The following is a 17,832-nucleotide window of genomic DNA, read 5'->3' as shown; positions in this document are numbered from 1 at the left end:
AGTTTGAAGGATATCACTGCACATATCAGTAAGGAGATGGGCAGGACCAGATGATTTCATAAGGAAGTTCTTCAAATTTTAGGAAACGGGTAATTCTGTTTAAACTGTTCCATAAAATAGAAAAAGAAGGAAATCCGGTTCAGTATTATTTCTGTTAGTACAAAACTGTTCTAAAACTTGTTAAATAGATAAATAGAAAATCATGGCCCTGTCTCATTTATTAATATTTACCATTGATTAATAATTAATAGCAAATAGAAGTGTATGCAAGAAATCTTAGAGCATTAGCAAATATAGTCAAGAGTAAATTAAAAGAATAATAAATCGTGACTAATTTGACTTCCTCTAGGTATGGAAGATTTGTCTGTTCTTAGGAGATTATTAATACCTTGCTATTTTAAGAAGTCAAAGAAAGAAAACTTTGATTTTCTCATTAGATGTCAAGAAGGTATTTGTTTATTAAGAAGATATAAGTTCATTATTAATTCTTGGTTTATAAAAAAACTTGGGTAAGTAGAAATAGATGAATGCCCCCTCCCCTTTTTCGTAAAAATGTATTTCAGACCAAACCGTCATGTTTTTTGATGAAACCCTTGAAGTATTCCCATTAACATTTAGGTGGAACAAAACAGAGATCCCCACTGTTGCTGTTATCTTTTAACTTTTCTTTAAAGTATTAATGCAATTTACTGAGAGAAATAAAACATAAATAGGTAAATGTAATTATATATAGTTGATCTCATTATATACTTAATTGACTGAAAAACTATAAAACAATATGAAAATAAGGTGACCCGCATACTGAACAGTCGGTTTTATATATGCAGATAGTAACCATGAAGAAAAGCGGGAGTTCTGAGTTAAAATAACAAATTGAATGAGCACATCTAATTTTGCTCCCCACTGAACTCCACCAAAACTATGGCAAAGGGATTTTTTCAAAGCATAAACCCACAACGGACAAGGGGAACAACGGAGAAGACAGCACCAGTAAAACTGCAAGCAGTATTGCCAGAGGATGAGTGGTACCCTACCCAGGAAAGCCAAATCCCAAGTCAGTGGGGGAGAACTGAGAATTTTCACCAGTCACGCCATAGAATCCTCAAAAGGCACAAAAGCAGGAAGAGCAGAGCGATGCATGATTCTGTCTCTGCAGTGCACCTGTTTACACATGGTCCTGCCAGGTACCCTGAGCGTGGTGAGCGCACTGTCTTCTAGGCGTTGCTCATGACTGTGCCCTCTGATTGCACCACAAGAGGCTCTTAACTTGTGAAAGGTGACCTGGAGACAAATTCATTTTTTCCTGGGAACCTTCTTTTAATAGTGACAATATTGTTCTTGCTCATGCAGCTAGTTTTCTTCTTGCTGAGTTTTCAAAAGCCAAACTTTATATTGTTTGGGATACACACATAGGTGGTGGTAAAACTATAAAGAAAAGCAAGGGAATGATAACACAAAAGTCAGGATAGTGGCTGCCTGGGGGTGGGACACACTAGTTTTGGATGTAGTGGTTATTGATAAGGTTCTGTTTCTTAACTTGGTTACAGTTTACATATTTCTAAAAATTACAATGAAGAAAATATCCAGCAACGACAAAACACCTCAAACCAGGAATATATTTAATAAATATTTAGGAGCATGTAAAGAAATCGTTAAAACTTTACTAAGGATATAAAGGATACTTTGGGACTTCCTTGGCAGTCCAGTAGTTAGGACTTTGCACTTCCACTGCGGGTTCAATCCCTGGTTGAGGAACTAGGATCCACTTGCCGTGCAGTGGCCAAAAAAAAAAAAAAAAAGATACAAAGGATACTTTGAGTAAATGAAAAGATACATCATATGCTTACATATGTATGTTGCATTTTTCTAAAGATGCCATGCAGTATATTAATTATATTGACTTAATCTATCAAATTTAATATTCATTTGCATTGTGAATAGGAGTTTTCTTCCTGGAGGGAGAGGGAGGCATGACCAAAATGATACAAATATTTCCTCTAGAAAATGTGTAAGAAAAGGGAAGTAGGTATTACAAAAAAAGGGAATAGATATTTAGAATGTATCTTGAAGCTATGATAATCAGAATAATTTGTACTACAGAAGAAGTAGAGCAGTGGAATCAAACAGAGAATCCAGAAATAGACCTAAACACATGTGGGAATCCACTGTGATAGCTTTGCCTGTCAGAGAAGGAGAAGAGGGTGTGTTTGGGGAAAATATCACCCAGATTCCTGCCTCAGCAAAAACATTCAGACAAATGAGGATTGAAAAATACCCAATATATTGTTAAAAACTATAACAAAAAACTTAAGAGCACGTGGAGTAATTTATGTTTCTGTTGTGGTACTTTTTTTTCAAACAGATATAAAACCCAGATGCCATAGATGAAAAAAGTGGATATATGTATTTAAAATTCTGAGTGGAAAAATATTATAATCAAATCCAAAAGACAGATGACACACTGAGGAAAAATATGTGCACCACAAATGGAAACTTTCCTTTTATAAATGAAAAAGACCTTTTATAAATGAAAAGCCCATTACAGATAAGACACAGGATTTGAACAGGCATTTGGCAGAAAAATAAATATAAAAGGCCAGTAGACATAAAAAAGTGGTTACTTCTCTCATAATTAAAGAAATGTAAATAAAAACAATGGGATAGTATTTCTTCTCTCTCAATTGGGCTAGTAATTGAGAAGTTTGGTACCAACTTGAGTGAGGGTGCGGGAAAGCAGGGTTGCTTTATAATTGATGGCAGTGTGAAGCGTACAAATCTGAAGAGCAATTGGGCACCATCTGTCAGCACTTTAAATATAATACTCTTTGGACTCAGGCATTCTACCAGTGGGAAACATAAAGGGATATTCCTCAAGTTTGCTAAGAAACACGTAAAACATGGTTTCCTGTAGCTTTGTTTGTAATAGGAAGAGAAACACAACAAAACCCTGTGGAGGTGGGGAACGGAGTTGAGGCTCAGTCCACACTCCTGGCCCGGCTCTCTGAACCGAGGATGTGTGGAGGGAGCCCCTGCCCCCAGTGCACCCACCAGTACGGAGTGGTGTCTGGAGGCTCGTAGTACCAGCGTCAGGCTGCCAGCAGTAGCCAAGATTTCTGCCCAACTAAATGGAATTGAACCCCTGCAGAGCTCACCTTTCCTGCTGCCTTTTCCCATAAGGATTGTGTTGGAGATAGTGAGAACTGTAGAGTCTATTCTGGGAGAGCAGACATCACAGTTTAGCTACAATACTACCTCGCTGGCCTGGCGTCAGCAAGATGAAGCCTTTGTCTTTGATGATGAAGATGGACCTGTTCCCCATGTGAACACCAAGAGCACAAGCTGAGTGCCCAGCTTAGCCGTGCGTTCCCAGAGTGTCACTGCACTGGAGTTCTCCCCAGACAGTGCTCCATTCCTGGCCACCATCTGGGAAGATGGCTCAGCTGCTGTGCCAGACCTGGCCTTTTATAGGTGTTTAAAGCTGAACCCACAAAAACCCTGTTGAGAAATACTACTTGGTCGTAGCTCGGTCACTACTTCTTTACTCTGGAGAGCTGAGGCTGGCAGGTTATCCACTATGTTGTGCCTCCAGAGTTTTGCCCACTCCCTGGTTGCAAATTATGGTATCTGAGACTAAATTAGTCCCCAGTGAGAATCCACTCCCTTTCCTCTCCCATCAGTAGTGAGAGATGAATCTTTGCTATACTAGTTGTGTGCAGTTAACAGGCATGAGCTCTTGGCCTGGGGGACACTAGATTCTAGGGTGCTGTAATCACAAGGACACAAAACTTTATTCAAATTGGAGATAGATAAATAGGAAGTTTTTGGTGGAGGGACAGAGGTGAAAAGAATTAAATCCCCTCTCACATCTTTCTTCTGCTCCTCCAAGTTAACAAAAGATCTCTTTATTCTTTTCACATAGCTGTGCATTTGAAATTGGCTACATCTGGGTAGGGTATGATAAAAGCAATTCTTCTACCACTAGGGCTCTTAGAGACCGGAGCTCCTTTCTTTGTGGATTTTGGTTAATGTTCTTCATTATGGGAAATATTCCCATTCATGAAAATCTGATCACCTTAAAGTAGAACCTCACCACAGACCTGCCCATCTCCTTACTGGTAGGTGCAGTGATATCTATTTTCTTACCTGGAAAAAGAGTGTGGTCTGTGCCCTAGGCCTAATGATTAATGCCCAGTCCATGTGGTCCTTCCTGCCCAACCCTTCCTGTCATCCAGAAGCAGGAGCCCTGTGGGTCCCTTTCTCTGTGGTTGTAGGAAACCTGAGTTCTATGTTAGTGGACCCTCTGAAGACTTAAAAATCCCAAGTACTAGTAGAAATAGGAATATTGGTTGATAAAATAAGAGTTTTGGGATTTGTTGGTCTTTTGGGGGGAAGGAAAGAAGATATGTATCTTCTGGTATGGAAAGATCTAGTGCAGTTTTTCATTGATTAAAGACTGTGTAATTGTATTTATAATTACACAAAAAGGATATCATATTACAGTGTTGATGTATGCATAAATAAGTCATAAGTGAGTATATTTCTTACGGAGAGGCATATGAGAGGGATAGCATGTTCTGTTTTTTTCCTTTTTGTACTATTTGATTTTTTTCCTATTAGAGAATTGTACATCTACTTATTTTTATGAGTCTGGGTTTTCTGGGCTGTGGGATTATAGCTAACCATTCTTTGTTTTTGTCTTACTAATTTTCAGTACTATATTTTTATCTTTTTTGTTTATATTTTATAGTTGAGTGTAATTCTGTCTTTCTATCCATATATTCTTAGGTTACATAGAATGACATCAATTGAAAGAGAAGAAAAGGAGAAAGTCAAAAAAAAAGAGAAAAAACAAGAAGAGGAAGAAACAATGCAACAAGCTACATGGGTAAAATATACGTTTCCAGTTAAACATCAGGTAATTTTGGTATGATCTTTTAAATTGTGTTAGCCATTTCTGAGACTTTGATTCTGCAGTTTTGAATACTTAGTAATTTTTTTTTTACTTCTGACACACTTTTAATTAACGTAGTTGGAATGAAGTAATTCTTTCTGGCAATTTTATAAGCATAGAATATGCTTAGTAGAATATAGGTGAGTCATTAGACCAATTTGTAGAAATTGTTATAAATGTAAAATTGTTTTATATTTTTCATATTAGAAAGGAATATTAAGTTTCTTCATAAATCTTTGATTCTCAGTGAAAATAAAATGGACTGGTGGATTAATTTGCCTGACCATTGATTTTATTTAGTAAAAATGTGTAAAACCACATGTGCTTTATAAAACATTCTCATCCTTGTTTAATCAGCATGTTTTCACTTACACCAGGTTTGGAAACAAAAAGGAGAGGAATACAGAGTAACAGGATATGGTGGTTGGAGCTGGATTAGTAAAACTCATGTTTATAGGTTTGTTCCTAAATTGCCAGGCAATACTAATGTGAATTACAGAAAGTCATTAGAAGAAAGTAAGTAACTTAAGCTGTTTTTCCTGCATAATTGTTTCTGATTTGTATTCTTATAAATTTGTAGTATATTGACTATATTTTGGATGAAAGTGTTCTTCTGCAATTCTTACTAGAATGTGAAAAATTACTAATGTAGTTTAATAATTATAAACTCTGAAGTTTTTAAAATTACCTTTATTCATGGGATTTTGATATCTAGGATTTTAGCTTAAAAAGATGATAGAATAAAACTTGTTAAAAGAAAGAAGGCCTCAGCTACCTAACTGTTTTTCTAAAATCTTAAATTCAGTACTGCCTGACTTCTTGAGGAAGCACAGTCTGGTGACCTCAGCATTGTAACGTTTAACAAAACCAGAAAGAAAGCGATAGAGGCTTCCATAACACTATCACATAAAGGAGATAGTAACTCAGTTTATGCTACTGGCTAATGACTTCATTTATTTATTTTTTGGCTGCGTTTGGTCTTTGTTGCTGCGTCTGAGCTTTCTCTAGTTGTGGCGAGTGGGGGCTACTCTTCATTGCGGTGCGTGGGCTTCTCATTGTGGTGGCTTCTCTTGTTGTGGAGCACGGGCTCTAGGTGCACGGGCTTCAGTAGTTGCGGCTCGCAGGCTCAGTAGTTGTGGCTTGTGGGCTCTAGAGCACAACCTCAGTAGTTGTGGTGCATGGGCGTAGTTGCTCCGCGGCATGTGGGATCTTCCCGGACCAGGGCTCGAACCTGTGTCCCCTGCATTGGCAGGCGGATTCTTAACCACTGCGCCACCTGGGAAGTCCCAACTTTAGTGTTTAGAATCACAGAACTCTAGAGGTGAACTGCCCTTTTAGGAGGTAAATATTTTGAAACTCATGTTACATAAACAAATTATTTCATGAAGGTGTTAAGTGCCATACTGAAGGTCACACAGATAGTGCTTCCGTTGCCCTTTTTGCACTCTACCATGTTGTCTCTCCTTTGTTATCTAAGCAATTTTCAAAAGCAGTTCTGTTCACTCTGCAGCATATTTGCTAATTTATGGTGTGATATGGTCTTTCCTGTGAAGCCCATGCTGTAGTGCCAAATAAGTGCTATGTACACACCTAGCTAACTGATTTGGCTTCCTTGTGAATGGTTCTCATGAAACCTGAACCAGTAGATTTTTGAAACTGTTAATGTGGGAAAGTTGTCACTGAATTACCTTTTAACAGAAAAAAACATGTATTTTATAGAGCTCACTGGAATTTATATTTTAGGGACTAGGAGTGTCTTGCATATAGCAGATGTTCAATAACTGTTTCTATTTGCTAAATAGAAATATTCAATATTCATTTACATTATCTGATTATATTCAAGCTAAACGTCCATTATAATAAATTCTAAAAGATTGTTATAATTTTTATTACTATTTCATTGTTCCAGTTACCTGTGTAGCACTTAGAAAGTATTATAGAGAGCTTTTCTTTAATTGTGTTTGACCTATGTAATAAAATCCAGATTATCAATATGTAAAATATTTAGGCTTTTGCACATTTATTTTGTGTCCACTTTCCTTAGCATGGGGTTTTCTATTGTCCAAATGCTGGGCCTTTATCTAGCAGGTACCAAGTTGGTCTTGGAGCATCTTTTGAGTCTTTTCCTCCCAGTTGGCAGCAGGGAAGAAACCAGTAGTAAATCAGGTCCAAACAAGGCTACACATTGCATTTGGTTATTTCTCTTTTCTGTGATACAGACTTAAGTATTCTTAACTTGGAATCTATAGATAAACTTCAACTGTATTCAAATTTCAAATGCCATTGAAATTTATTACAAAAGTTTGTGTATGTACTTTTTTTCTGGGTAGGGGATCATAGCATTTATCCAATTCTAATATGGTTCTGTAATACAAAGTATGTTAGAAACCACTGATGCAGACTTTCTGAAGTCAGTGAACAGGTTGAAATAGTCTCATATGTGAAGGCTTCTGAAGTACATCTAAACTGTAGTCATTACTTCTATGCTTTAGGTCAGCTGAACATATAAGAAAGAATGTAATAGCTTCAACTTTTGTATTTTGGGTTTTTTGAATAGAAAAAAGTATAAATTGCTGGAATATACTTGATAATTTCCACTAAACTAGGTGTATTAAAGTAAATTGCTAATATTTGACATACTTGTAATTACTATATACTTGGGGGTTTTTTTAGCTAAAAATAATATGGATGAAAATATGGATGAATCAGATAGAAGAAAAAGTCCACGAAGTCCAAAAAAAATAAAAACAGAGTCTGATTCTGAGAAAGGCGAGGTAAAAGATTCAGATGCTACAAAGGGAGCAGACCAAAGTGAAATGGACATTTCAAAGGTTACTGAGAAGAAGGACCAAGGTAAGGAGAGAAAAGTGTGGAGGGCAGCCTGGGGGTGATAAGAAAGCACTGGATCTAGTTCGCACAGCAGGAAAGGTACTGCAATGTCTCTTTGATAATAGCATTATTGAAACATGATTCATATGCCATATAACTCACCCACTTACAGTGTACAATTCAGTAGTTTTTACTATATTCACAGAGTTGTTCATCTATCACCATACTCAATTTTAGAACATTTTTCATCACCCAAAAAGAAACCTCATACCCACTAGCAGTCAGTCCTCCCTAAATCCCAATCTACTTTCTGTCTCTATGGATTTGCCTATTTTGGACATTCCATATAAATGGAATCAGGTAGTATGTGGTCCTTTGTGTCTGGCTTCTTTCACTTAGCATGTTTTCAAAGTTCATCCATGTTGTAGCATTTATCAATACTTCATTCCTTTTTATTTACAAATGATATTCTGTTGTATGGATACGTCATGTTGTGTTTATCCATTCATGGTGGACATTTGGGTTGTTTCTTTTTGGCTATTAAGAATAATGGAAATATGAACATTCATGTACAAGTTTTTATATGGACATATGTTTTCATTTCTCTTGGGTAAATACGTAGGGGTGGAATTGCTGGATCAAGAGATAACTATGTTCAGCCTTTTGAGGAACTTACATTGACTTTTGTGAAAAGTTTTTTTAAAAACTAAGTTAGATAATGCATGAGGCTTAATATGTTTTATAACCATAAAATAACCATAAAATACTCTGTACAAAATCTTATGTGAAGGTACTGGTATATGCAATAGCTATCACATACTAAGTTATTTTTCCTTGTGGCATTCCATCATTTTTAGATACTAGGAATCAGAATATTTAAATATTTGGAATGTATGTGTTTTTTAACCTTTTATAAAGTTTAGCCCTGTCCATTGACCTATTTTAATCATATCAGGAACTTTTAAATATATAGCTGTTTATAGTTAAGGTTTTGAGTAAAAATCATAAAAACTGGTATTTTTTAAAGTGAAAATATTATCATGGATTCCACATTTCAGACTAAAAATTACATTTATATAAATGTCTTTGTTTCACAGATGTAAAAGAAGTTTTAGACTCTGACAATGATAAATCCTTTAAGGAAGAACCGATGGAAATAGATGATGATGTGAAAACAGAGTCACATATAAATTGTCAGGAAAGTTCTCAAGTAGATGTGGTCAATGTCAGTGAGGGTTTTCATCTAAGGACTAGTTATAAAAAGAAAATCAAATCATCCAAACTAGATGGACTTCTTGAAAGGAGAATTAAACAGTTTACACTGGAAGAAAAACAACGCCACGAGAAAATGAAGTTGGAGGGTGGAATTAAGGGTATAGGAAAGACCTGCACAAGTTCTTCGAAAAGCCTGTCTGAATCATCAGTAATAACAAAAGTAAAAGAAGGGTGTCAAAGTGACTTGCTTACACAAGAACAGAGCTCTAATGCAAGTAACGATAAATCTGAAGACTTGATTCGGGGATGTTCACAAAATGATTCCTCAATTCTTGGAATCAGTGATCCTGATCATACAACAAACAAACTTTATTCAAAAGATCAAATGCTAGATGATGCCTCCATTCAGAGCGCAGAGACAAACTGTCAGAAACAAAATTCTGTTCGAAATGACGTAAATGAGAGTCTCTCTGACCCTGCCAGTAAAGGCCAGGAGCCCAGTAAGATTAAAACAAAAGGAAGTGATTTTCTCATTGATGACGCTAAACTAGCCAGTGCAGATGAAATTGGTACTTTGATCTATAAGAACAAAAAACCACTCATACAGGAAGATAATGACACCATTGTATCTCCTTCCCAGAGCCCTTTACTTCCATCAGTACCTAAAAGTACTGATGATAGAGATATCCCATCTCTGTCAAAAGCAATAGACTTTGAAGGAAAATTGGGATGTGATTCTGAATATAATAGCACTTTGGAAAATAGTTCTGATACTATGTCTATTCAAGACAGCAGTGAAGAAGATATGATTGTTCAGAATAGCAATGAAAGTATTTCTGAACAGTTAATAACTCAAGAACAAGGTAGTGAAGGCTTAGAACCATTGAAACATGAGTTTGTTTCAGATAAGACCACTGGAAACTGTGGCGACAGGCTGCAGGCTAAGGTAAATGAAGCAAATGGTAAAAAAACAAGTCAAGATCAGAAATTAGAGGAGAGACCACTTAATAAATGTATCGATCAAATCAATCTGAAAAATGTCACTGACAAAAAGAATAATGAAAACCGAGAGTCTGAAAAGAAAGGACAGAAAGCAAGTACCTTTCAAATAAATGGAAAAGATAATAAACCTAAAGTATATTTGAAAGGTGAATGCTTGAAAGACATTTCTGAGAGTAAAGTAGGAAGTTGTGACATTGAACCAAAGGTTAATAATATAAATAAAATAATTCCTGAAAATGATATTAAGTCTTTGACTGTTAAAGAATCTGCTGTAAAGCCATTCATGAATGGTGATGTCATCATGGAAGATTTTAATGAAAAAAACAACTTGGAAACAAAATCATGTTTACTGAGGTCTTCGGATACTGAAGGCGACTACCAAGATCGCCTAGAGACCCTGCCATCAACCAAACAGTCTGAGGGTACCCAAGCTACCACGCCTCTACCATCTTGTCCAGAAAGCAGCAGTTCAGCCAATCAGGAAGAAGACATGGAAATTGAAACCTGCGAAGTTAAGAAAGTTACTTCATCTCCTGTTACTTCTGGAGAGGACTCTAACTTCAGTAATGATTTTATTGATGAAAATGGCCCGCCCACCAACAAAGATGAAAATGTCAATGGAGAATCTAAAAGAAAAACAGTCATCACAGAAGTCACCACCATGACGTCCACAGTAGCCACAGAATCAAAAACCGTAATTAAGGTAGCAAAAGTTGATAAGCAGACTGTGGTCTCTTCCACAGAAAATTGTGCCAAGTCCACTGTCACAACCACCACTACAACGGTAACAAAGCTTTCCACGCCCTCCACCGGCAGCAGTGTGGACATAATCTCTGTGAAGGAGCAGAGCAAAACTGTGGTCACCACGACAGTGACAGACTCACTGACCACCGCAGGAGGCACTCTGGTAACATCTATGACCGTGAGCAAAGAATATTCCACAAGAGACAAAGTGAAACTCATGAAGTTTTCAAGACCCAAGAAGACTCGTTCAGGTACAGCTCTGCCATCGTACAGAAAGTTCATCACCAAGAGCAGCAAGAAGAGCATATTTGTTTTGCCCAATGATGACCTAAAAAAATTGGCCAGAAAAGGAGGAATCCGAGAAGTCCCTTATTTTAATTATAATGCAAAACCTGCCTTGGATATATGGCCATATCCTTCTCCTAGACCAACCTTTGGTATCACTTGGAGGTATGTACTTTAAAATGCATTTGGGGGAGGGAGAAAGTTTTTAAAGAATTATCTAATAAAAATATCTCATTTATGAGATAACAGAAATAAGACAGGGAAATATATATTTAATGGGCAAAGTTAGTAATGGAAGTAAGATACAGAGAGGTTTTAACTCGGCCAGCTGGTGGGTACTAAAGTTTACTTAGGGAAAAATGTTTAAAGACTGAAAATGTAAGGGAATCCTTTAGAATGAAATTCAGCTTCACTTTTCACAAGACAAAAGAAATGTGTCAAACGTAGTTGTTTTCGTGGTCTAACCTCCCAAGTTATTGCCATGTGTTTGCTTTGGGAGTGAGATAATCACAGAATTGGATAATCACCAACTTTCTGGAATGTTTGTATTTTATTTCTATTAGGTAATTCATAAAAACATAAGACATAGGAAACATGCCTGTATATCACACAAGGTTCATCATAATGTAGGAAATCTTCTTGATGTAATTTGTTTGCATGATAGGCATTTGTTTTGGAGTTCTCTGTTATTTATGTGAGAAAAGGTAGTCTGAGATTCCTTAGGGAGTTTCTTTAAACCCAGAAATAGTCTTAATTTAAAAGTTTCTGGGCATTAAGCTTTGGGGATAAATTATAAGTACGTAGAGAGTTGGCAGTTGTAAGATCATGTAGTTTTAAATTGGGAAAGGATCTTAGAAATTCGTATCTTTTTTAGATGCATAATAATTTGCCTCTGGTCCCAGAGGGACTGAGTTAGGAATAGTGCCTGGTTTTCCTAAATCCCAGTCCAGTACTTTATCTTCTATATCACATTTCACGTATTTGTCCTTGCTTTGTGCTTTTCCATGTCCTTGTCTTTTTATCTTTTCACCCTTAAAATTGAAAAGGATGGAACATGAACATTGAAAACATAAGAGTTCTGTGGGACATGCTCAGAAACTAGGAACGGTCTTGTTTGCAGTGAGATTTCGCTAGGATCCTCAAGTTCATGATGTCAGCAGGTTCCTGAGCAGACTCCATTTCACTTTAGGCTTCATTTCTGTGTGTCTTTAGTATGGTTCCTTTTAGTTGAAATCATACTTTTCTTGTTTTCTTTATATTACAATTAGCTAGTATTAAAAAAAAAAGACTGTAAATGAGTACTCTCTATAAAGGAATTAATTAATATGACCAGTCATAGTTGGTTTGACCAAGTTTTTAATAACTCATCTTTTGATTTGAATTAAAATATCATCACTCCATTACACATTCAATAGAGACAGCTGAAAAGTACAATTTCTCTGCAGGGCCTGCAATGAAGGATTTGCAGAATCCTGCAGGGAATCAAGGAACTCTTCATTACAGTTCATGGATTTGTAGGATTACTCTGCACTTTTCTGCTTTCTTCATTGAGAGCGGTCCCAAAATGTATCCTTGACTGTCCTGCAGGTAACTTCTTTCCCACTGGAAAAGTTACTATGTACAAATACTTTAATTAAAGTGACCTGGCAGTTGTGGAGGCCGACCTTTCTGCTCTTTTCTATTCTGTAAATGGAAGGTAGGCTTGACTGCGAAGCACTTTTCTCTGAACCAGTTCTGTTCACGTGTTGCCCAGGGCCCTTTTCTGCACGGCTGGGTTTCAGAAACCTTGTATTGTTATGTTTTAATATGCACTGGGGGCACAGTTTTTATCTGTTTAGTTAATTTCTCATTTTTTAATGGAAGGAAGTACCTTCCTGTATGTTTTAAACAGATACTGCCTTCAGATATATGCTAACGTCTTAATTTGCTGAGGTTGAGAGAAACATAATCCCTTCTATCTAACGGAGGCATGGGTAAAAATGTAAATTATTCTTGACTTTAGAATGCATTTTTTAAAAACGTATCGCTATAAAAACCATGCATGTGAAATGCATTTTTCTACTCACACTTGAATAAAATACGTCTGATGCTTAGAGTAGGTGCTAAGAATGCCAAAGGCGCATGTTTGGTCTTTATTAAATTTAACATTAAGGCTGAGCAGTATTGAAAAAGTGAAACTTGTCTCATTGACTCATTAGGGCCTCTTTTTCCCTCCACACTGTCCATTCCCTTACTCCCTTTTCCCCAGGCCCTGATTCTGTGTTTCATGATCACTTTGAACCAGTAGTTTTCTCCATGGTGCTGTCAGAAGGATCCTCCTAAAATGCAGATCTATCCTGTGAATGTTCTGACTGAGCTGAGCAGGCATTTAAAGCGGATGTGTTAACCACCACAGGGCTGGGAAGGGGAAAGCGTTTGTCACCTGTCCACCACGTCTATGAGAAGTACTCCCCTTTATAACCCATGCAGAACTGGCTGCATTGCAGAGATCTCCGTATAGACGGCCGCTGACGCTCTTTAATCCTTCCATTCAGTGCAGCACATTTTGGCTTCTGCCTTCTTCCCTCGTGCCAGCTTCATCTCTCGCTGCACCTTCACACCCCTTCCCTCCAGCCAGAGTACGCCGGATGTGGTTTTCAGGAAGAAGTGTGTGCTTTTGTACACCTTCCTCCTCAGCGCATGTGTGCCCCCTTGCCTTTGGTCAGCCGCCCCCTCACCCTTGTCCTCTGAGGCTCCAGCAAAGCTCTCATCCCCATCCCTGGGCCCAATCAGGTACCACTCCCTTGTGCTTTCCTCTGTTACAGCTCCTGAGGATGCAGGAAGACATTATAATTCACTTCTGTGTCCCCAGCTCCTTTCACTTAGTTTAACACATGGAAGAAACTCAAGTATTTTTTGAATGAATAAATGAATGGACAGGCTCTAATGCATGAGATGTGTTCCCCACCTGGTGTTGTTTCCATTGTAAAATAGAGAAGCTTTCAAGTTGTTGCTTGTTGAGAGTGATTGGAGGAAGAAGAGAGAGAATGAGAAACAACTCTCTTTCCAAATAAATATTCATTTGTTTTCTCCCATGAGTACAGAGTTCCCTAGGCATTTCTTTAGGGTGTGATCTGAAAGTGACAGACACTTTCCCCTTCTCAGGACATCCTTGCACTGATTAACATTTGCCCTCTAATTTAAGAACCCTCTGTCCAGGTCAGAGGATTCACAGGGTGATAGCACAACAAAGAAAATAATGGTGTCACAGCTGGAGAGGGGAAATTAAGAAGTTGCAGCAACTTTTTGGCTAGAGCTTTCTCTTTCTCACGTTGTTTGCTTTTCTAACTTAACGTTAAGAATAGAAAGCATTGCTTTTCAAATATAAATTGTCTAAGACTTACCTTGTATACCTCTATTAGAGGAGGAAATTATTTCGTTTCATAGGCTTTCCCTACAGTACAATCAATCAGTATATTCATTTAAGTATGTGGAAACGTCAATAAAATATTTAATTATACAAAACCACTAATAGAGAATTGACAGCCTAGGGCTGCTTTAAAATGTTCTATGGTTAACTCCATTTTAAGACATGATGTTCATTGCAGTTGTAAATTCATTCTGAAATGTGTTTTTAATATTATTTTTAAAAGAATATCTAAAATGTTCAATAACTTTGTATACAGTGTTTAGAAAAAACCTGAACACAGAGATTCCTTTGTCTCCTGACTAGTAACTGACATAGTAATGTCCTTTTTTATTATTCATTGTATCATAGGATTCTAAAACTACACTAATGTTGTTAAAGTAACGTTAGTATTAGCAGCATTCATCATCCAGTACTTCGTGTTTTGCAGAACCACCATTTCAGTACAAAATTTCTGTCCATCTGGAAAGGTCTTATTGGATTTGTGAGGTCTTTTTGTTTTGCTTTTTGAGAAAATTGAAACATTTTCAGTTTGTTTCAGCAAAAATCAGTTAAGATTTTATTCTTCTTCAGATCACTTATCACATTGTCACACAATTATTTATTTCTCCATATATGCTCTCATTCATAATTTTTCTAACACATATTTTAGAATTAGGCTAAATTTATAAAATCTTTGTAAATTGTTGCCATATCAGTCTTACAATGAAACATGCTTTGTTTTACATATTTATATGGCATTTGAGGTAACTACAGCCCCTTTGTGAATTGTTAGATGCATGTCATGCCTGGGAACAAAAAATTCTTTTATTAAGGGACATATAATAACCAAAGTGCTTATAAAGCCATATGATAAATATTGAAGTCACAATGAGGACAAAAAACAATCCTTCAGTTTAGTAGAGAGAGAGAGAGAGAGTGTGTGTGTGTGTGTGTGTGTGTGTATACATACATCGTTTTTCTTGGGTTTTTCTTTCAGGTATAGACTTCAGACTGTGAAGTCCTTAGCTGGAGTGAGTCTTATGTTGCGGTTACTGTGGGCAAGTCTGAGATGGGATGACATGGCAGCCAAGGCTCCTCCAGGAGGAGGGACTACACGGACAGGTAGCGGTTTTTTATTTTCGAATTTAAGTTTAAAAGAGAAAAATCTCTTGACAGTTCACTTCATTTTAAGCATGTCTGTTATTTATTAAAATATAGTGCTAGTATTTTAAAAACAAGGCTTTGGTCAAGTTTAGCAACACATGCCATAAATTCCTGGGGGCCGGGCAGGGGCGTTTCACATTATAAGGGTAGTCACTAATGTGTGAACCAGTGTGAATTTTTAAAAGATATTTCTTACCGCACAGTATAAATCATTTAAATTGGGACATCTGGAACCCTGTGCTTGCTGCTGCTCTCCTAGGGTTTTTATTATTTTGACCGAATTTTGCCACCAGGAACTAAGCTGTGCCCAAACAGCATTTTGCTCAGTTGAGAAATTTTCAGTGACGAAGAAACTCAGTATTGTTGCAATCTAGTGATGGTCCTGCAGCTGTTCATTAAGCAAATGTTTCCAAAGGTTTAGTCTTTTTTTTTTTTTGCGGTACGCGGGCCTCTCCTGTTGCGGAGCACAGGCTCCGGACGCACAGGTTCAGCGGCCATGGCTCACGGGCCCAGCCGCTCCGCGGCACGTAGGATTCTCCCAGACCGGGGCACGAACCCATATCCCCTGCATCGGCAGGCGGACTCTCAACCACTGCACCACCAGGGAAGCCCCTAGTCTCTTTTTTAAAGTACCAGATGTTATACCTTTTTATTCTCTGAATATTTGGGGTGGTTATTAATACTATGTGAATTAAATCACCGTAGAAACATCTGAAACTGAAATCACAACAACAGAAATAATTAAGAGGCGAGATGTTGGTCCTTATGGCATTCGATCTGAATATTGTATCAGGAAAATCATCTGCCCCATTGGAGTTCCAGAAGCACCAAAAGGTAAGGAGTAGAAAGAATTCTTTTATTATTTACCTGTTAGCCATATCTTTTGTGAATTGAAGTTTGATTATAATTGTTTCTTTAACTCTTTAATCATCTTTTGAAAAAAATACTTTTTCATCACAAACTATTCTGTTTTTAAAATGATATTTAATCAGTAAACATAGCAAAATTCCACTAGACACACAGTGATGCCTACAGTCATGGTACCAGGCAGAGGAAGGGTACAGATACCTCTTTTATCAGTAATTAAAGATACGGAGCAGTGGTTGACACCAGACCGTCAGCTCCAAGACTCAAGCCTTTGAGTCTGTCTGGTTGTAGTCCTGGAACCTGCTGTAGAATCTGACACATAAGTGGTCAGTGAAGATTTGTTGACTCAAGGGTTCAAGCTATTGTGTAATACTTCAGTGCTCAGGGTAGAAGTAACCTAAGAGGCATAAAGAGTTACTCAGGAAACATTTATAGACACCTACATGATAGGCCTTAGGTGACAAATACATAGAACAATGGAATCCAGCCCCTATTCTTAAAGGAAGCAAAGAAAAGGTATAATAATTCTGTACTTGAGAATCAAAATTATTAACACTAAGAAGAGTCCAGCAAGGTGTCCAGATTCAAGATATATCATTAGACAAAAATAAATAGTTTTATTTTACCTGTGTAGTAAAAATACTTAGGGGAACAACTATGAAGAAACGTGTAAAAAGAAGATGCTGTCTATAAATAGAAGCTTACTATTTTATAGAAGTTAATTGTCCCCAAATGGATAAATTTAATTTTTTGAATCTTGATTGAATCAACTCAAAAGCTCATCTTGGAGAATAAATGAGAATGGCTTTTTTGAAAAGAGTAACAATAAGTGGGTAGCTGTCCTAATAGATGATGAAATATTAGTATAATTAAAACAATGTCCTGGAACAGGAATAGACAGCTCAGTTGATAGGCAAAGACACACAGATGGAAGAAGGCGTTCCTGACCAGTCGTCCGTCTTGACTCCACAGCCGTTGATGCAAACCACTGCTGTCTCCTTGAATCACTTTTCTTTTCTTGTATCACTTCATACAATCCAGATCCTGCTGCTGTTTCAGTTTCCTTCTGTTGCTTGCCTGTGATTCTACTGCTTCCCTCTTCCCTGAACATATGGGAAGGTTCAATGCTTGTCTGTCCCTACTTTTTATTTTTAGAATCTTATCACTGGAGATTATATCTATTCTTAATAGTTTCCGATCCCTCCTTTACATTAGTAAGTCTCCAGTCCCTCTTCTCGGTGCCCTGATAGGGAAATACAGATCGCCAGAGTTGTACATTTCAAGGACACCCAGCCCAGCTGGGAGGAACACGCTACGCTTCTTGAAGAAGGTTGTATCCACATTGCGGTCTGAAGGATGAATTAGGCACCAGTCAAATGAGGGGGAA

At 37.3% G+C, this 17,832-nt stretch overlaps 1 protein-coding gene across 18 annotated transcripts in view; it reads left to right on the top strand.

Annotated features, from left to right (window-relative positions):
* BPTF (bromodomain PHD finger transcription factor) overlaps positions 1-17,832 on the top strand; it is a 132,456-nt gene that overhangs the window by 74,806 nt on the left and 39,818 nt on the right. For all 18 annotated transcript variants that reach the window (XM_030762077.2, XM_089901433.1, XM_089901442.1 and 15 more), the window contains 6 exons: positions 4,786-4,915; positions 5,329-5,467; positions 7,625-7,804; positions 8,878-11,191; positions 15,412-15,536; positions 16,284-16,412. In XM_030762077.2, coding sequence (XP_030617937.2) covers positions 4,786-4,915; positions 5,329-5,467; positions 7,625-7,804; positions 8,878-11,191; positions 15,412-15,536; positions 16,284-16,412 — 3,017 coding nt within the window. The remainder of the gene's footprint in view (positions 1-4,785; positions 4,916-5,328; positions 5,468-7,624; positions 7,805-8,877; positions 11,192-15,411; positions 15,537-16,283; positions 16,413-17,832) is intronic.

Source organism: Delphinapterus leucas, chromosome 19 (assembly GCF_059928025.1).
Source record: "Delphinapterus leucas isolate spDelLeu-1000000601 "Yukka" chromosome 19, BTC_Dleu_Yukka2, whole genome shotgun sequence".
Lineage (NCBI taxonomy): Eukaryota > Metazoa > Chordata > Mammalia > Artiodactyla > Monodontidae > Delphinapterus > Delphinapterus leucas.
Note: the sequence above shows the minus strand (reverse complement) of the source record. Positions and strands in the feature narration are given on the sequence as shown.